General features: G+C 39.0%; 3 protein-coding genes across 10 annotated transcripts in view; all 3 read right to left on the bottom strand.

Moving 5' to 3' along the window:
• Positions 1-1,014, bottom strand: part of LOC132159480 (uncharacterized) — a 120,342-nt gene extending 119,328 nt beyond the window's left edge. For all 5 annotated transcript variants that reach the window (XR_009437855.1, XR_009437854.1, XM_059569000.1 and 2 more), the window contains exons 1-2: positions 591-1,014; positions 149-469 (exon numbers count right to left, since the gene is read on the bottom strand). Coding sequence is in view for 3 of the 5 variants with exons in the window: in XM_059569000.1 (XP_059424983.1) it covers positions 149-469; positions 591-681 (412 nt within the window). In the remaining 2 variants the exon portion in view is untranslated. The remainder of the gene's footprint in view (positions 1-148; positions 470-590) is intronic.
• A 304-nt stretch (positions 1,015-1,318) lies between these two features.
• On the bottom strand, positions 1,319-4,251 carry LOC132159493 (lymphocyte function-associated antigen 3-like). The gene is made up of 4 exons (XM_059569015.1): positions 3,445-4,251; positions 2,760-3,071; positions 2,211-2,510; positions 1,319-2,121 (listed from the first exon to the last, which is right to left on the bottom strand). The coding sequence occupies exons 2-4, from the start codon at positions 3,034-3,036 to the stop codon at positions 2,105-2,107; spliced, it is 594 nt and encodes a 197-aa protein (XP_059424998.1). The 5' UTR covers positions 3,037-3,071; positions 3,445-4,251; the 3' UTR covers positions 1,319-2,104.
• Positions 4,252-13,941: 9,690 nt separating this feature from the next.
• Positions 13,942-19,807, bottom strand: LOC132159483 (uncharacterized). 4 transcript variants are annotated; one of them, XR_009437857.1, is made up of 8 exons: positions 19,685-19,807; positions 17,619-19,595; positions 17,162-17,461; positions 16,597-16,908; positions 16,178-16,495; positions 15,751-16,041; positions 15,187-15,668; positions 13,942-14,669 (listed from the first exon to the last, which is right to left on the bottom strand). XR_009437857.1 is itself a non-coding variant. In XM_059569006.1 (8 exons), the coding sequence occupies exons 2-7, from the start codon at positions 17,902-17,904 to the stop codon at positions 15,517-15,519; spliced, it is 1,662 nt and encodes a 553-aa protein (XP_059424989.1). In that variant the 5' UTR covers positions 17,905-19,595; positions 19,685-19,807; the 3' UTR covers positions 13,942-14,669; positions 15,500-15,516. The 4 variants fall into 4 exon arrangements, 1 of the variants encoding a protein (XP_059424989.1); XR_009437858.1 differs by having other exon boundaries at positions 16,630-16,908; positions 17,159-17,461; XR_009437856.1 differs by having other exon boundaries at positions 17,159-17,461.
• Positions 19,808-20,402: the final 595 nt, after the last annotated feature.

A 20,402-nucleotide genomic window follows, 5' to 3' on the forward strand; every position in this document is an offset into this window, starting at 1 on the left:
ACAAACACAAACAGGGTTTTAGTAAACAAAGCTTACATTCGAAATAAATTATGTCATAAAACAGCAGAAGCAAAATGGCGTGTGGATGAATACTTGTATCTTTGTGACAATTAAACAATAAAATATTTGAAACAATTATATAACTCACCATAGACAATGAGAAAGAAAACCTTCTTCATACGATTGATTTGTACTTGATAAAATCCAGTATCTTTAGTTGTGAAGTTCATGATGGTCAGAGATCCAGTTTGATCATCCAGCTTCAGTCGGTCTCTGAATCTCCCATCAAGAACATCATCATATACAGAGATGCTGTCGGCCCGTTTATTGATTTCAGCTATTAAAGTGTTTTTACTTAAACCCACCCACAGAATAAGACCATCATCCGTTATTTCAGTAAGACCAGAGTTTAGAGTGAATGAATCTCCCTCCATCACGGACACTGGTGTCAGAATATCACTCAACTCACCTGGAGAGTTTATCACAGATTAAAGCTTTAAAATCACTTGATCTTGGTTTAATGAAGCTTTACTAAAGTACTTTTAATAATTTACCAGAACTGAAGCCGTAAAAACACATTTCTAACTCACCATCCAGACGCCAGAAACACAAACAGAACAAGAATAATCTGAGAAACATTTTCTTCATCGGTTCTCTGAAAAACCCACAACAGTGATGCATAAAATGTCTGAAAACACTTACAACTAAGCTTTGATATTTATCTGGATGTGACCTCAGTCAGTGTTTCCGCTCACATGTCCATCTCATTTATCGTCATGAAAATCAACGAGCCTTTGCTGATCTTACATTTTCAAATGAATTCTGGGCCTGATTGAAGACTAATAGCAGAAGAGTGGCTAAGTTACACAAGGACACTCTAGCTCAGCCTAAAGCATGCTTGCACGTGTTCAGTGTTTATAAAGCTTACAAACGGTTTATCAAACTAGCGCTAAGACTACAGTGGTTCCCACTTTGGAAATCCAAAATTAAGAGCTCCAACACATTTTCAGTCACCAACTTTGCACTTTGTACCTGGAATTTAACATGGACTCAAACCTGTGTCCAGAAAAATGCTGGAAATTACGCTAATATGAAAATAATGTGTAACTGGGACATGTTGCGTATCCCAAATGCATATTAAACTCACAGCAGAGATGGAGTTTACTGGATTCACTGTCAACTGATACGAAGATGTTAACTTCCTGTTGCATAAAATCAATATCACATTTGCAATCATGCTGATATTCGAGAAAACAGCACTTTCACTCGCATGATATTCCTTATCAAATGATATAAATACAAAAGTTTTATATATGTATAAATATAAAAGATCATATTTAATATGACAAAATCATTTCAGGGTGATTTAAATGGCACTGATAATAGGTTAAATCACGCAGTGAAAGCATGCACATGCACTAGTTTATCGTACTAGAAGGGAAAAACCGCTTCACCCACAAACTATTAAGACACACAAACATGCAACAGAAGCTGTTTATCCACCTAACAGATCAAACCACGTTACTGTACAGATATAACAAAGAGGAAAACCACTGCAAAGTCCATTTGACTCAAAAACCAGTGAATCACATTTATAATGTTTACTTGTGTTGTACAACAAAACGTATGAGTGTAAATGAATGAAAACATTAAGTAAACTGTAAATGTAATTGTTCGTTTTGAAAAAATCGCATTTGATTACCTGAGACATTTGGCTTGGCGGATGCACTGCTGAAACAAGAAACATTCACAGACTGAGATGATGTTCAGTTATTAGCATTCTGTGGTATATTAAACTGGCATCACATCACAAAAGAATCATGCATAGTATGCATCAAACGTCACACCACATTAGCTGTGAAAAAATCTGATCACAACAGGTTTAACAAGCAATCAAGCGTTTTTGAAATCCTCTTTTAGAGTGGAAATTAACATTGATACCAGGAGATTAATATATAAAGTCATTATAAATAAATGGAGATTCAATTATTTAAATGTCAATGAAATCAAATCATCATATGTGCTTAATCTTATTCAGTCCTGGATCAGATGTCACGAACAAGGACAGTAGCCACGCCCACCAGAGCAAAGAGGACCAATCGGATCACAGCTTCACCAAATCTAAGGGATAAAAACATCAAACTGAGATCAGCTCAGTCAGTAAACATTAATATCAGCACCAACATCAACTAATATCAGCTCTGCTGTACCTGAACATGTGTGACAGAGTTGAGTGATGTCCAGATGTGTGGTCTGGTTTCTGATGGGATTGTTGATCACACAGCTGTAGCTGTTTTTATCCTGATATTCCACCTCCAGAGGTAGAGAGAGACTAATGCTGAGATCAGACACACTGATGCTGGACAATAAACTGTTTCCTTTGTACCAGGAGAGAGTCACATCACCCACATTCACCACTGAACACAACAATGAACAATATGATGATGATGAAGATGAAGATGATGAACAGTTTGAAGAGTTACCGCTGATGACAGGAACAGGCAGACGAGCTGGAAACATGAGAGAATAAAGAGAAATACGGATGAATGAAGATGTTCAAGCAGATGAGGAAGAAACAAAGACTTATCAAAAGTATAGCATTTCACAACATCTGATATACAGTAGAAAGTTAAACAATTTAGGTGGAATAATTGTAAAAACAAAACAAAGAAAAAAAAAGAATAAAACAATGACTAAATATGATGTGTTTCTATTATCAGCAATAATTATAGAACACAAGAAAATGATCATTAACTCACTGTAGACATTGAGATAAAAAGAAGGCCTGCTCCAAGTGTTGTACTCTAGTTCATATTCTCCAGTGTGTTGAGTTGTGATGTTTGTGATGGTCAGAGATCCAGTTCGATAATCCAGCTTCAGTCTGTCTCTGAATCTCCCATCATCATACTCAGAGAATCTGCTCTCTGGTATATTGATTTCAGCTATTAAATTGTCTTTATTTATAAACCACCACTGAATCCAGTCATCATTCAGATAAGTACGACCATTGTGTAGAGTGACCGAATCTCCCTCCATCACTGACTTCTTTGTATCAGTCTCAACAAACCTTTCTGTAGAGCACAGAGTTTGTCACAGTTTATAGTTATACAATAATTAAAGCCTTCACTAAAATATGTTTAATCATGTAAGCACATGTGAGGATAAATGAACAGTGAGTAACAGTATTTTATTGAATGCATTTATCGAGACTCAGTGAGGCATCGCCATACGTAATAAAACGAATGAAGTAGAAGTGAAAAGTGAATGTGAAACATTGATGAATGTGACTGTTATTTCATGTGTGTGATATTAATGAACGGAGAAACCAAAATTCCCTTGTGGTCATTGTTATAAAGAAGTCAAACTTTCTTGTTAGTGAAAAAAGTCTTTGCATTTCCCCAAATGTGTATTACAGTAGCACAAATGAGTGTAATTGTGACTCACCGTAGACAGAAACATCGAATTGTATTTAATCTCTAAATCGCTGCTGTTGGTGACTCTGGACTTTTACTTCATAAAGTCCAGAGTCTAATATTCTGCTTTCTGTGATGGTCAGAGATCCAGTCTGATGATCCAGCTGCAGTCTGTCTCTGAATCTCATATCAGGATTATCAAGTATCCTTTTGGTCACTCTGTTGATTATAGCTATGGTAGACCTGTCATTTCCAAACGTCCACACTATGTCATCATCTGTCTGTATTTCAGTAAGACCAGAGTTAAGAGTGATCAACTCTCCGTCCTTCACTGAGATCCTCACTTTAAAACCAAACACAGCTGTGGGACACAACAGAAGCAAGCCAGTATGTGTCTTAATAATTGTATGTTTGTGATTTGGAATAAAAGTTGATTTGAGCTCCACACAGAAAACACTAACTTCAGATGAGAACATTTAGAGCCGATTTCATTTCAGGGAGGTTGCATCAGTGATAGGAGATGATTGTTTTCAATATTGGTCTCTGTGCTTTCTGCTGATTTGAAGAAGTGCATGTAAAACACTGGACTGCTCTCAGCTCCATGACAGTATATGTCCTCTCTGAACAAAAGTTTCATCACATTACTGCTCTCAAAATACAGCACAAGGTCCGAGTGTATAAACTAGGGCTTCACGATATGGAAATTAGCCAACACTGAAGAATTAGTCATCATATTTAAGAAAAATACAGCCGAATAGCTACTAAATATCGGTGTAGTTTTTAAAAGCATGTCACATAACTAGAGTGTTTTGTGAATACTAAATTGATGTGACTAGTTTAACTATAATTCTGTAGCAAAACAACTAAAGCCGTAAAAAAAAACACAATGTTAAAAACTCACCAATCAAATGCCACAAACACAACAAAAGAAATCTGAGAAACATTTTCTTCATTGGTTCACTGAAAAGCCCACAATGGCAACCTTTGAAATGTTTGAAACTCTGAGATCGATCTGAAACACGACTGTGATATTTATAAAGCACAGTTCACCCTCATTCGTCCATCCTCTTTTATATAGGGAAAAGCAATAGGGTTTTGCTGATGCTACATTTCAAAACCAGGGAAAGGCAAAGTTCAGAAAATCAGCAAACAGTCTGACAGATGCAAGGCACAACACACAAGCAGTGAACAAAGCAAAAAAAGACCTCCAACACTAGCTTGCTCTGTACCTTTTCTATTCTATCCATTTTCTTTTTATTTATTATATAATAAAAAATAACTTGCTAATGTGTACTGCGTTTAAGCTAACTGAGACTTGTTATATCACTTGTATATCATTTCTCTTTTTTGCTGATTTTTATTGCTTTCATTCTTGTTCTAAAAGAAAGGCATTTAGGTGAATCTCACAATAGCAATCAAGAACATGTCTAAGTTTTAATTCATGCGTTTCTTTGGGGGCAATGCCCCCTCAGATCTGACTTTTTTTTCTTTTTTTTTAAATAGTGTTTATTACAAACTCTCGTGAAAACCGGGCAAGGCATCAACAAAATGCAGATTTGACAATGAAAATAAATAAAAATAAAAAATAAATAAATAAAATAAGGCATTGTTCACGAAATAAAATATGTGTTACAAGATCAAAAACATTTCAGCAGCATACCTCAGATCTGACTTGTGCCCCCTCGGTTTCATTTTTGTATTCATGGTTAAAAATAAAATGTTCAACCTTTTGAGTTAAAAAATAATTTAACCTTATCCCCATGGGATTTAGAATGCTCAGTGTTGTGACTCATGACATTACTGCCAGATTCAAACGTCTTTCGCGTTGGTTGGCGCTGAGCCAGATACGGACGAGCTCAACGCTGTCATATATCACAACTATGCATTGTTTTCAACCTCATAATGCTTATTTTAGATTTCATACATTTAAATATGCTACACATAAGCACTGGTAAAACAACAGCCTACATTTGGAGTTTGTAAATTACACACTGATGTCTGTGGAAGCAAGTGCTAGTGTCGCGGTGGTTGGCGCTGAGCCCATAGAGACAGTAAAAGAAATGGACACAGCGACCCCATTGGAACTCAATTGAGACAAGTGAAGCCCGTTTTTAGCTATTTTTAGCACTTCCGTTTCTGACGCGCAGACTCAAACGAAGCTTGATGACGTCAGCAACCTGTCTGACAGATGTAAATCTTCTAGTAGCTGTGCGTGCAAACTGCCATCGTTAATCTTGCAGAGACGGCGAGCTTGAGCGGGGAGTTCTTTGGCGTGAGTGAGCGGGAGTAAGTATTCTTTAAGTATTAGGTATTAATTATTTTGTATAGTATTTTAAAATGTAACGCCAGTACGCCATAGTAAGTTAATTGCCTGCGAGCTTCTCCTCCTGTCTGTACGATAATGCGACAGAGAGTCGAGTGGTTATGACGCAATCGTTAGCCTATTTTTACAAAAACTGTTTCTACGGGGCCATAATGTAACATAGAAGGTAATGGAGCCCTTTATACATTGTCGTGTATCTTTAGAAATAAATAATGGACAAATGGAGTCTTTAAACGCCTCAAATGTAAAGTTATTCGCTGTCAAAGTGACGCCAAAATGAATGGGAGGTCAATGGGATGCTAACGCAAGTGAAGTTCTGCTACAAGATGGCGGCACCCGGCCAACTTCAACTTCCGGTCGACTTCCTTGCCGCCTGGCTGAGCCAGAGACGGACGAGCTCAGCGCTGTCATATCACAACTATGCAGTGTTTTCAACCTCATAATGTTTATTTTAGATTTCCGACAGTAGGCTAACTATAAAGTTTACTCTATTGTTATAAATATTTTTAAGCGACCAAACACACTCACACATATTTGAGAATCGGAATATAGGATAGTTGATGACATGGAAAGTAAGTTTGTGAATATTTCGAATAAAAAAGGAAAAACGAAATGAAGGATAGCCCAGAGCCGTTAAATATCCTATACCACTGTTATACAGTGTTATTATTTGTGGCTGCGGTGTTTCACGTGACAAATATGATGCGTTGCCATGGAAACATTAAGGGGGAACGTTCTAAAATAACTGTCGCCTTGAAAAATCTTACTCTCGGGAGTCAGTTAGAATATTTTAAACTTAAGTGTGATTCAGTGTTTTTTTTGTGACAGCGCCACCTACCGTACTGGATCAACACTAATTAAAGATGGACGACGAGGACAGCAATCAGACGGTGAGTACCGATATTTAATTTAGTTTTATTTTATAACGTTTAAACGGTGCGAAGTTTACATAGTGAAAACTGCTAACTATGAATTAATAATTAATTCCCACCAAATTAAGAATTTGTGAGCTAGTTTTATTAATTACAACAACGTTAATTCGTGGCCATGATTTCATAAATCCTTGATGAGTTTTAATGACGAAGTATTATAAGTGAATCTAGCCTGCACATTAATTAAACTTATCAGATGACAAGAGCATGGTTGATGTAAGGTTTGTAAGATTTACCTGCAGCTTAATATATTAGTGTGAATACTGGCTTAATAGTCGTTGTTTTACCATATTTATAACATTTATTTATTTATAACATAATAAAACTGCACTGACTGTCTAGTGGCAGTATGTGTTAGCCTGTTGTTTTGGCATTGTTTTGCAATGATGAATGAGGCGTTTGGCAGTGTTAATAGCTTGTTACAATTTGGCCTAATCTGCAGGTCTGCTCCACATACAGTCCATTGATATCATGTGTTAGTTTCTGTCATGTTCTGCATGGCCAATATGAAGTGATTTTATGGATTTGGTTAGGCTCATTGTAGAAACGATGATTAAAAAAGGCACTAGGGATATTTTCATGATCTCAAAATATTCTAACAAGTAGGCTCTCTCTTTTTCAAGATACATATAACAATCCAAAAAGGGAGATCCCTGCCAGAATTGAAGAGATACACCACATGCTGGAAGGACTTTCACTTTTCATATATATATATATATATATATATTCCAGTTGGATATGTTAAACAAATGTTTCTTATTTATCCCTCTCTGTCTCTCGCTCTCTCTTTCTCTGGAGTTGAAGCCTACAGCCATTCTATCCATGCGGCAACTGATGGAAATGGGGTTCACTTTGGTGCTGTTGTGATGTTGTCACAAAAATGAGCTAATTCACCTTAAAGAGGTTAATCAATATACTGTATAATTCAAAAGACTAAGACTTTTAAGGTTCTTCATTTTTTACAATTGTTTTAAAATTGATATACATCAATTTTACAAAATTTATATTTTATTTATATTTTGTGTACATTCATGTTTAAATTTAAAATTGCGACTCAAAGCACACTTAGTAGTTAACCTCTGCTGCATTTTGAATCAAAAATCACATTTAAAATCAAATACTACTGAGATTAATATATTGATGCTATACGTGATCGCAAACTAAACAAACAAGGTACTAGAACTGCGGTCCTGAAACTGCAGCCATCGCTATATCGTCCAGTACAGTAGGTGGCGCTGTCACGAAAAACTAGGGTCCTAGAACTGCGGTCCTAGATCTGCGGTCCTGAATCTGCAGCCTCCGGTTGTGTAGGAACATACTATTGTTAAAATTTGCTAGTCTCTGGTTACCTGCAGTTGCATATGGAGTGTTTTAGGGAGCGCTGTATTTAAAAATCTGTCGTTGCAAAGCAAGATCTCAGTGTGTATTAATCATTGATGGTGTAATAAAGTTAAGCCCCCTTAACAATTTCACATGCCCCCTCAGTCATTTCATACTGCTGCCAGGGCCTGGGCGTCCCTCAGGGTTATTGTTTAGTACCACTGTCATTCTTTTTCTGCGAAAAATGTATTTGGGTCAAGAACACATCTGTCTTTTTTTATCTATAATACATTTTTTTAGTTGATGTGACATACAGCCAAGTTTGGCATCCCATACTCAGAATTCGTGCTCTGCATTTAACCCATCCGAAGTGCGCACACACACAGCAGTGAACACACACATATCGTGATATTGTAAAAACTTGTAAGTAAATATGATGATATACATAAATCCATGAACATGTTACTTCATTTAAAGGCTACAGGAAAACATATGAATCAGCAATGCTTTGCTACACTTTAAAGTAGTTATTACTGTAATCTGTGTACTGTTTCTCTTTTTCTTTTTAGTTTTTTCCATCATGTTTGCAGGACTGATTGGACTCATAATCATTACATGCTGTTTCTGGTATTCAAGACTTCACTAAAAATGTAATTTTCCATTTATCTTGAGAATAATTAGTTGTTGAAAGAAAGTGCAAAATACAAAATCTCAGAAAAGTTAATTCTGAGAAAACATTGTTAATCACTTGTTCACAGATACAATTTGGTTTGATATTGTGTTTTCTAATCAAGTGAAATTTTAACTTGTTTTAGGTGTCCATGTTTTAACTTCACTATCTTCAACCAATCAAATCACAGCTTCGGTAAAAAAGTTAACACAATCTGAAGGTTTACTGAAATATAAAAACATAAGAGAATCGTCCATCTGAACAAACTTTTTCAAACTGTAATACTAGATTTGACAAAACAGGAAAAGTTTGTCTCATTGCAGTTTGGCTTTTAGACTTGAGAGGTTAACAAGAAAATCTTGTTATGAACATTGTGATAGATTTTGTTTCAGTTAATAAGGATATATCACATAAAATGCAATAAGTCCTGTTTTTTTTTTTACTTGAATCAAATGTCAAATATGTTATAGTTAAAAGTTTTTGATGTTATGTCTTGTAAGTACCATTACAATCCAGCTCAGAAGTTCTTGTAAAATCATTTTTTATTTATTATTATTGTATTATTTTCTCCTGTTTCTATGAATAAAACATAATCTTGGTGATATGACATGATCTTTGTGTTTCATTAGAGTCATCATATCCTGTCCAAAGAAAAAGGTTAAAGGGATAGGTCTAAATAAACAAATAAATAAATAAACAAGCAAACAAATATTTGGTCATCATTTACTCCCCCTTGTGTCAGTCCAAACCAGTAGGTTTCTTTTTTCTTTGGACATAAAAGATTATCGATTAATATTTCGTAGTGGAAACTATGAGGGAGTTTTCTTTTACAGAATGTCTATTTACACAAATCATATCGCATCAAAGGTTGTTGTTTTTTCGATTAAGAGGACGGAAATAATCTAATAACTTTAAATAAAGTATGGGGTATGGTTGAATTAGATTTTACCAATGCTACATTTTATTTAAAACCTGTTGGATATTGACTATATCCCAGGGATGGCGAACGTCGGCCCTGTAGAGTTTTGCTTCAACCCTAATCCAACACACCTGAATAAGTTATTCAAGGCCTGAAGGGTTACTAGAAAGCTAGAGGCAGGTGAATTTTAATTAGGTTTGGAGCTGAAATCTGCAAGGCTGCGGCTCTTCAGGACCAGAGTTGGCCACCCCAGGTAAGGTAATGTATTAGCTAAGATAAAAGACTTAGCTGCCCCTGTATCTCACAGGATTGATACTGGTCGGCCAAGTGAGTCAGCTAAAAGAGACCCAGAGCCAGAACCATTCAGAGACAGAACCAGCATGAGAAATAGCTGCACTGTTGCATTTTTTTAGGTGGGAATCAGGTGACCTGGATCTAAGCAGTAAAAACAGACACGCTTGCGGTTTAAGCGAGTCAGCACAGACTTATCTTGCTCCAATTTCTCAGAGAGATGAACAGATGACATTACCCTCTGTGTCTGCTCATTCATGAAATTATGGTGTCTAAACTAATGTGTAGAAGAAAATACTGACCTGTGTGTAAGTGAAAACTCATTCGCTAAAACTGCAGCTTCAGAAACTTATCTTTTCTCATTCAGGTGCACTACATTGTTCTCAGCAATAAAGTTTTTAAACTTCAAGCAATAGGAGTTCTTTGCAGTTGTTGAAGACTGTTAACCCTAAAAGCTAAACACTATACCAGTGATTTTCAACCTGTGGTCCGCGGCCCCCTAGTGGGTCGCGGTGGTATTGCAGGTGGGCCGCCAATTACTATTAAAAGAAATAATATTGTTAATATAAGTAAAAATGTCTAAGTCATAACATAACTATTAAACTGTTACTATGCTTCCACTATTCGAGTTCGCTGATTGGTTTAAGAATAAACCACCAATTTATCTTAGATATTTTTGCTGCATATGCTATAGAACAACAAATTCAAACATGCATAAATGGCTGTTGTGTTTCCTCCTGACTGCTTGCTCCGCTGACTGTCTACCCGCTGCCGAGCTCTGCCTGGATCTTGTTTTCCCGTTTTGCTGAGCATCGCCAGCCAGAGTTATTTTCTGTTCATTTCCAATCCATTCTAGGGCTGTGTGCGATTAATAGAAATCGTCATAAAATCACGATTTGAGCCTGCGCGATTTCTAAATCGCTTTATAGCATGATTTTCCGCGGCCCTGCCCTCAAAGGAAATCTGCGTGCGGACAGAGAGATTCGCGCTCGTGCATTATTTTAATGTGCTTTCGCGTTATATTTATGCGCTCTCGCTGCTGACCGCATACACATACTGTGTACACAGTGCAAACATCTAAGGCAGGGGATTTTTTTTTTTGCCATAAGTCTATACATTTTGTTACATCTTTACTATAGTGATAATTTTGACTTATGTCTGTTCAAGAGACGTTACAATTTTTTGATAAAGCTCTAATTGGTTTTCTTTTGGGAATATGTTTCAAATTAATCCTGAATGCATTTATGACTGTAAAAGCATATCGGTGTGTGCCACAATCGCAAAATTGATCAAAGAAATCGCGATAGTCATTATTTATTTATTTTTGTCCATTTCGCACAGCGAAATAAAAACAGTTAACAGTCTAGCTTCTGAGTACCAAGTTATTAACCCAACAATAGCGGGGTCAGTTAATTTTTTTGAAGTAGGCTGCGCAAACATATGTGTGTGATTGTGTGGGCCGCGAGCTGAAAAAGGTTGGGAACCACTGCACTATACTTTTCAAACAGGGTTCTCTTTTTGTCAGGGGAAACAGGCTGGATTCAGTTGCGGATTTACAGTGTGCTTTATTTAAGCAGATGAGACAGAGCAGATGAGTAACGTTCCACAGTTTAGCTTGTAGGGTCAAGGAATGCCAGCACCCGAGTAAGAGAATGAGAGGCCGAAGCAGATGAGACAGAGCAGATGAGTAACGTTCATCAGTTTAGCTCGTTCGACAGCCGAGACCGGAAGAATGAGAGCTGGAAGATTCTAGGAGCACTGCGTTCGTGAGAACAGGACACTGGAGCCTGAAGACAAGACATGACAAGGTACACAGATCAGTTATTAGATCGGAGCTATTGGTACGAGTAACAACAGTATGACAATGAACAGAGAAACACAGGGAATTATAAAGGGAAGAAATTAGAAGAAATGGAGATCAGGTGGCAAACAATTAAGGTAACAACGGAGAAACACGGAGGGTGGGGGGAAACTCAAATTAAACAGACAGACGAGGTGAGCTGTCAAACCATCCATACACACAACACATATTCACAACCCCAAAAGGCAGGTGATTAGTCCCGAACCCGACAGTCACCTGGCGCCTCCAGGAAGGGGCCTACCTCGATCCTCAATCAACGAGCAGTCCAGAATGTCCCGGGACGGCAACCAGGCCCTCTCCTCTGGACCATAACCCTCCCAGTCCACAAGATAGTGAAACCCCCTGCCGCGGCGCCGCTCATCGAGTAATCTCTTAACCGTATAGGTAGGAGATCCATCCAAAAGATGAAGGGGGTGGGGCAACTACAAGCAGGATTAAGGGGGGAAGAGAACCCCGGCTTGACCCTAGAAACATGAAACACCGGGTGAACCTGACCAAGAGTAGGAGGAAGCTTGAGCCTGATCGCCACTGGACTAACCACCTTGGTGATGCCGAATGACCCAATGAATCTGGGTGACAGCTTACGAGAAGGCGCCCAGAGAGGCAGATCCTTGGTAGAAAGCCAAACCTGCTGACCACACACATAGGCAGGAGGAGAGGACCGGCGACGATCGGCTGCAATCTTGGTTCGGTCAGAGGTTTGGACCGAAATCCTCCTGACTTTCTCCCAGGTGCGACGGCAGCGCTGGACCAAAGCCAGGGCGGATGGAACCACTGTGTCTGGTTCCTGTGACAGGAACAGAGGTGGGTTATAACCAACGGCACACTCAAAAGGAGATATAGCTGACGTGGCCAAAGGAAGGGTTTTATGGGCGTATTCTGCCCAGGAGAGCTGCTGGCACCAGGAACAGATTGTTGGATGTTAGACAGCAGAGCATTCTTCCTAGATCCTAGTTGGCCCGCTCACACTGCCCATTGGTCTGGGGATGAAAACCTGAAGACAGACTCGCAGAGGCCCCAATCTGTCTACAAAATTCCCTCCAGTACCGGGAGACGAACTTGGGACCCCTATCTGAAACCACATCCACCGGCAACCCATGGAGACGGAAGACGTGATCCACCACCAGTTGGGCGGTCTCCCAGGCGGAGGGCAGCTTGGGCAGGGGGATGAAATTAACTGCTTTGGAAAAGCGATCCACCACCGTGAGAATCACAGTGTTACCCTTCGACAGTGGAAGCCCAGAGGAAAAAATTAAGGGCGATGTGTGACCAAGGGCGGGAAGGGATAGGCATGGGGAGAGGATTAAGTAGACCATCAGGAGGGCGATTGACAGGCTTACATTGGGCACATGTGGGGCAGGCCAACACAAACGGTCTAACATCTGCGGCCATAGCAGGCCACCAGAAGCGTTGTCGGATGGCAGACAACATTCTCTGAATACTTGGATGGCAGACTAACCTGGATGCGTGACCCCACTCAAAGACCTCAGAGCACAGTGCAGCCGGCACCGGCAACCTGCCCGCCAGGCACTCTCCTGGCACCTGCACCCCTCGACCGGCCTCCTCTACCCGATGCTCGATACCCCACGAAAGAGCCCCGACCACCACCCCCTCAAGAAGGATGGCCTCGGCCACAAACTCCCTCCCTCGGGCCTCGAACAGGCGAGAGAGGGCATCGTATTTGGTGTTCTTAGATCCCGGCCGGTACAAGAGGGTGAAGTTGAATCTGGCAAAGAAGAATGCCCAGCCTCTTGGCCGAACAGATGTATTCCAGGTTCTTGTGATCCGTCCAGACCAAGAGGGGCTGCACCGACCCCTCCAACCAGTGACGCCACTCACCCAAGGCCAATCGTACCGCCATTAGCTCTCTATTGCCGATGTCGTAGTTACGTTCTGCAGGGCTGAGACGACGAGAGAAGAACGCACACGGGTGGACCTTCCCGTCACCAAGGAAAAGCTGATATAGAACTGCGCCAACCCCAACGTCCGAAGCATCAACCTCGACAATGAACTGGGCCTCAGGATCTGGTACCAACAGAACAGGTGCAGAGACAAAATGGGACTTTAAAATGTCAAAGGCTACATGCGCCTCCCGGTTCCATCTGAAGGACACCTTAGTGGAGGTTAAGGCTGTGAGCGGTGCAGCAATCTGACCAAAATTCCTGATGTATTGCCGGTAGAAGTTGGCAAAACCCAGGAAACGCTGGGACCGGTCACTGGGCGACAGCTTCTATCTTAGCGGGATCAAGTTTGATCCCTCCCGTAAAAATTATGTGGCCAAGGAATGTAACAGACTCAGCGTGGAATTCGCAATTTTCTGCCTTGACAACTTGTTTTCTAGCAACCAGTGGAGAACCCGTCTGACATGCTGGGTGTGTAATTGGAGAGAGGGGGAGAAAATCAAGCTATCATCCAAATACACAAAGACAAATTGATTAATTATGTCCCCCAACACGCTGTTGACGAGTCCCTGGAAAATGGCTGGAGCATTGGTAAGACCAAACGGAAGAACCAAGTACTCATAGTGTCCCAAAGGGGTGTTAAACAGTCTTCCACACATCCCCCACCCGAATGCGCACCAAGTGGTAGGCGTTGTGCAGGTCTAACTTGTTGAAGACCCGAGCTCCCTGCAACAATTCAAAAGCAGAAGACATTAAAGGTAGGGGGTACCTGTTCTTTATTGTAATGTCATTCAAACCTCTGTAATCAATACAGGGGCGCAGGGAGACGTCCTTCTTCTGCAGATGAGTAACGTTCCACAGTTTAGCTCGTAGGGTCGAGGAATGCCGGCAACCGAGTGAGAGAATGAGAGGTTGAAGCAGATGAGACAGAGCAGATGAGTAACGTTCATCAGTTTAGCTCATTCGACAGCAGAGACCGGAGGAATGAGAGCTGGAAGCTTCTAGGAGCACTGTGTTCGTGAGAACAGGACACTGGAGCCTGAAGAAAAGACACGACAAGGTGAGTACACAGACCAGCTAGTAGACCAGAGCTATTGGTACAAGTAACAACAGTCTGACAATGGACAGAGAAACACAGGGAATTATAAAGGGAAGAAATGAGAAGAAATAGAGATCAGGTGGCAAACAATTAAGGTAACAACGGAGAAACAAGGAGGGCAGGGGGAAACTAAAATCAAACAGACAGACGCGGTGAGCTATCCAAACACACAACACATATTAACAACCCCAAAAGGCAGGTGATTAGCCCCGAGACCCGACACTTTTCTTATGCCATGTCAACAAAGGTTTGTTTGGGTGTTTTTCAAAAATCTTTTATAAATAAAGTTAGTATTCCAAATGTAATAAATCAATGAGGCTTTAAGGTCTGAATGATAATGGATTTTATTGATATACATATGGAAAACGGATAATAGTATAGTAAAGTGAGATCTTAGAGACAGAGGCTATAATCAATAAAACTGTTCAAAGTGGATTTAAAAAAAAATACGTCTCACCCTGCAAATAGCAAAGAGAGATATGTTTTCATGTGCTTTCATGTGTTTAGCCAGTAGAGGAGCATCACTGCCTTATCAAATATGAGAGAATCAATTGTACATATAAAAAAGCATGTTATATTAATTGTGAGCAAAAAAATCTTGGTAATTTTCAGTATTTATCAATATTTTGAGCATTAATGTGAGAATGTGTTGCTGTTTGTTCTTAAATCCCCTTCTAATGGGGAAATGAGCTGTCAATCAATACCAGCAGATTAATATAAAAATTCATTTAAGATTAATAAATGATTAAAATGGTAATATTAGAAATTACATCATGATCTAGGTTTCTTATGTGAGAAAATGTGCTCGATATTGTTCAGCTCTTCTGGATCTGATGTCATAAACCAAAAGAACAACAGCAGCCACAGCAAACACGCCCACCAGAGCAGTTACGACCAATCGGAACACAGCTTTAGTAGAACCACAACAGTGTTCAGAGTCTGAGGAATAAACACATCAAACTGCTCAGTCAATAAACATTAATATCAGCACCAACATCAACTAATATCAGCTCTGCTGTACCTGTACATGGTTGACAGAGTTGAGTGATGTCGAGATGTTGAGTCTGGTTTCTGATGGGATTGTTGATCACACAGCTGTAGCTGTTTTTATCCTGATATTCCACCTCCAGAGGTAGAGAGAGACTAATACTGAGATCAGACACACTGATGCTGGACAATAAACTGTTTCCTTTGTACCAGGAGAGAGTCACATGACCCAAATTCACCATTGAGCACAGAAATGAACATTTGGTCTTTGACGATACTGATGATGAAGAACAGTCCCTGCTAATGACAGGTACGGGTGGACTAGCTTGAAAACATCAGAGAATAAAGATAAATGAGGGTAATATTAAAGACAATAAGGAATAAACAACAACAATTTCTGCAATTTCACAAATGCTTTACTCATTAAAAGAAATAATAAAGCTGTAACAAATTAAACTCACCATAGACTGTAAGACTGAATTTCCAGTCTTTGGCCACTCTGTAGGCAGGTCTCTGCAGTTCATAAAGTCCAGAGTGTGCAATTCTGATGTCTGCGATGGTCAGAGATCCAGTTTTTTTGTCCAGCTTCAGTCTGTCTCTGAATCTCCCATCATTATAATCAAATATAGTAATGTGGTCAGCCTTTACATTGAAATGAGCTATTAAAGAGTTGATGAACACCCACTGAAACACATCATCATCTAATTCAGTAAGATCAGAGTTTAGAGTGACTGAATCCCCTTCCAGCACTGACACTGACTTCACTGCATCTGTAACACCTGAAGAACAAACAGAAACAACATGGGCTGTGGATTAATAATCTCAATGCTGTGGGATTAAAACATAAAATAGGTGTATCTAATCCAGAGATTTAACCCACCATAGACTTTAAGAGTGAAAATCATCTTCATACGTGTGACATGTAGTTCATAAAGTCCAGCATGTTCAGTTCTGGTGTCTGTGATGGTCAGAGATCCAGTTTGATCATCCAGCTTCAGTCTGTTTCTGAATCTCCCATCAGGAACATCATCATACACAGAGAATCTGTCAAGCAATACATCAGCTATTATGGTGTTTTTATTTCCAAATGTCCACTGAATCAAATCATCAGTCTGTATTTCAGGAAGACCAGCGTTTAGAGTGACTGAACCTCCCTCCATCACTGACACTGGCATCTGTGCATTTGCAGTGCCTGGAAAACAAACACAAAACAGATTATGATCTTTAAATAACTCTATTTTGATTTACTGAAATAGTTTGCTATTTTTAATTTTATTACTTAATTGTTTGCATTTTTGCTTTCATTTATACAGAATGGTATAAAGAGTAGAAATTAAGTGAAATGGGAGAAAGACAGAAAGGAAGACAAGCACAACGTTCAATGTGGCAGACCAAAGATATCGACTCTAATAAAAAATCAAACAGATGAAACACATATTCACCACCATTGACAGTGAGAATGAAACTCTTGACCACGCTGTTGATCTGAAGTTTATAACGTCCAGAATGTATCATTTTGACGTCTGTGATGGTCAGAGATCCAGTTTCATGATCCAGCTTCAGTCTGTTGCTGAATTTTCCTTTGTTATTAGTGTAGACGTTAGTCACTTTGCTGATAAAAGCTATTAAAGCATCTACAAACAACCACAGAATCAGACCATCATCCGTTATTTCAGTAAGACCAGAGTTTAGAGTGACTGAATCTCCCTCCTTCACTGACACTGACTTCATTTCATCACCAAACACTTGAAGAACAAACACAAACAGGGTTTTAGTAAACAAAAGCTTACATTCGAAACAAATTATGTCATAAAACAGCAGAAGCAAAATGGCATGTGGATGAATAATTGTATCTTTGTGACAATTAAACAATAAAACATTTGAAACAATTATGTAACTCACCATAGACCATGAGATAGAAAACCTTCTTCATACGATTGATTTGTAGATGATAAAATCCAGTATCTTCAGTTGTGATGTTTGTGATGGTCAGAGATCCAGTTTGATCGTCCAGCTTCAGTCTGTCTCTGAATCTCCCATCAAGAACATCATCATATACAGAGATGCTGTCGGCCCGTTTATTGATTTCAGCTATTAAAGTGTTTTTACTTAAACACAACCACAGAATCAGACCATCATCCGTTATTTCAGTAAGACCAGAGTTTAGAGTGAATGAATCTCCCTCCATCACGGATACTGGTGTCAGAGTATCACCAAACTCACCTGGAGAGTTTATCACGGATTAAAGCTTTAAAATCACTTGATCTTGGTTTAATGAAGCTTTACTAAAGTACTTTTAATAATTTACCAGAACTGAAGCCATAAAAATACATTTCAAACTCACCATCCAGACGCCAGAAACACAAACAGAGCAAAACTAATTTGAGAAACATTGTCTTCATCGGTTCTCTGAAAAACCCACAACAGTGATGCATAAAATGTTTGAAAACACTTACAACTAAGCTTTGATATTTATCTGGATGTGACCTCAGTCAGTGTTTCCGCTCACATGTCCATCTCATTTATCGTCATGAAAATCAATGAGCTTTTGCTGATCTTACATTTTCAAATGAATTCTGGGCCTGATTGAAGACTAATAGCAGAAGAGTGGCTAAGTTACACAAGGACACTCTAGCTCAGCCTAAAGCATGCTTGCACGTGTTCAGTGTTTATAAAGCTTACAAACGGTTTATCAAACTAGCGCTAAGACTACAGTGGTTCCCACTTTGGAAATCCAAAATTAAGAGCTCCAACACATTTTCAGTGTCCAACTTTGCACTTTGTACCTGGAATTTAACGTGGACTCAAACCTGTGTCCAGAAAAATGCTGGAAATTACGCTAATATGAAAATAATGTGTAACTGGGACATGTTGCGTATCCCAAATGCATATTAAACTCACAGCAGAGATGGAGTTTACTGGATTCACTGTCAACTGATACGAAGATGTTAACTTCCTGTTGCATAAAATCAATATCACATTTGCAATCATGCTGATATTCGAGAAAACAGCACTTTCACTCGCATGATATTCCTTATCAAATGATATAAATACAAAAGTTTTATATATGTATAAATATAAAAGATCATATTTAATATGACAAAATCATTTCAGGTTGATTTAAATGGCACTGATAATAGGTTAAATCACGCAGTGAAAGCATGCACATGCACTAGTTTATCATACTAGAAGGGAAAAACCGCTTCACCCACAAACTATTAAGACACACAAACATGCAGCAGAAGCCGTTTATCTACCTAACAGATCAAACCACGTTACTGTACAGATATAACAAAGAGGAAAACCACTGCAAAGTCCTTTTGACTCAAAAACCAGTGAATCACATTTATAATGTTTACTTGTGTTGTACAACAAAACGTATGAGTGTAAATGAATGAAAACATTAAGTAAACTGTAAATGTAATTGTTCGTTTTGAAAAAATCGCATTTGATTACCTGAGACATTTGGCTTGGCGGATGCACTGCTGAAACAAGAAACATTCACAGACTGAGATGATGTTCAGTTATTAGCATTCTGTGGTATATTAAACTGGCATCACATCACAAAAGAATCATGCATAGTATGCATCAAACGTCACACCACATTAGCTGTGAAAAAATCTGATCACAACAGGTTTAACAAGCAATCAAGCGTTTTTGAAATCCTCTTTTAGAGTGGAAATTAACATTGATACCAGGAGATGAATATATAAAGTCATTATAAATAAATGGAGATTCAATTATTTAAATGTCAATCACTGAAATCACATCATCATATGTGCTTAATCTTATTCAGTCCTGGATCAGATGTCACGAACAAGGACAGTAGCCACGCCCACCAGAGCAAAGAGGACCAATCGGATCACAGCTTCACCAAATCTAAGGGATAAAAACATCAAACTGAGATCAGCTCAGTCAGTAAACGTTAATATCAGCACCAACATCAATTAATATCAGTTCTGCTGTACCTGAACATGTGTGACAGAGTTGAGTGATGTCCAGATGTGTGGTCTGGTTTCTGATGGGATTGTTGATCACACAGCTGTAGCTGTTTTTCTCCTGATATTCCACCTCCAGAGGTAGAGAGAGACTAATGCTGAGATCAGACACACTGATGCTGGACAATAAACTGTTTCCTTTGTACCAGGAGAGAGTCACATCACCCACATTCACCACTGAACACAACAATGAACAATATGATGATGATGAAGATGAAGATGATGAACAGTTTGAAGAGTTACCGCTGATGACAGGAACAGGCAGACGAGCTGGAAACATGAGAGAATAAAGAGAAATACGGATGAATGAAGATGTTCAAGCAGATGAGGAAGAAACAAAGACTTATCAAAAGTATAGCATTTCACAACATCTGATATACAGTAGAAAGTTAAACAATTTAGGTGGAATAATTGTAAAAACAAAACAAAGAAAAAAAAAGAATAAAACAATGACTAAATATGATGTGTTTCTATTATCAGCAATAATTATAGAACACAAGAAAATGATCATTAACTCACTGTAGACATTGAGATAAAAAGAAGGCCTGCTCCAAGTGTTGTACTCTAGTTCATATTCTCCAGTGTGTTGAGTTGTGATGTTTGTGATGGTCAGAGATCCAGTTCGATAATCCAGCTTCAGTCTGTCTCTGAATCTCCCATCATCATACTCAGAGAATCTGCTCTCTGG

This window comes from Carassius carassius, chromosome 16 (genome assembly GCF_963082965.1).
Source record: "Carassius carassius chromosome 16, fCarCar2.1, whole genome shotgun sequence".
NCBI classification, from domain to species: Eukaryota; Metazoa; Chordata; class Actinopteri; order Cypriniformes; family Cyprinidae; genus Carassius; species Carassius carassius.

Excerpts from the sequence above, each read along its gene's own strand:
- LOC132159483 (XM_059569006.1), bottom strand. The coding sequence starts at position 17,904 with ATGGAGGGAGATTCATTCACTCTAAACTCTGGTCTTACTGAAATAACG. Across the intron at positions 16,042-16,177 it reads ATTCAGTCTTACAGTCTATG|CTAGTCCACCCGTACCTGTC; the intron begins GTGAGTTTAATT and ends GATGTTTTCAAG. Across the intron at positions 15,669-15,750 it reads ACTCTGTCAACCATGTACAG|ACTCTGAACACTGTTGTGGT; the intron begins GTACAGCAGAGC and ends TTTATTCCTCAG.
- LOC132159493 (XM_059569015.1), bottom strand. The coding sequence starts at position 3,036 with ATGGAGGGAGATTCGGTCACTCTACACAATGGTCGTACTTATCTGAAT. Across the intron at positions 2,511-2,759 it reads TTTTTATCTCAATGTCTACA|CTCGTCTGCCTGTTCCTGTC; the intron begins GTGAGTTAATGA and ends TCATGTTTCCAG.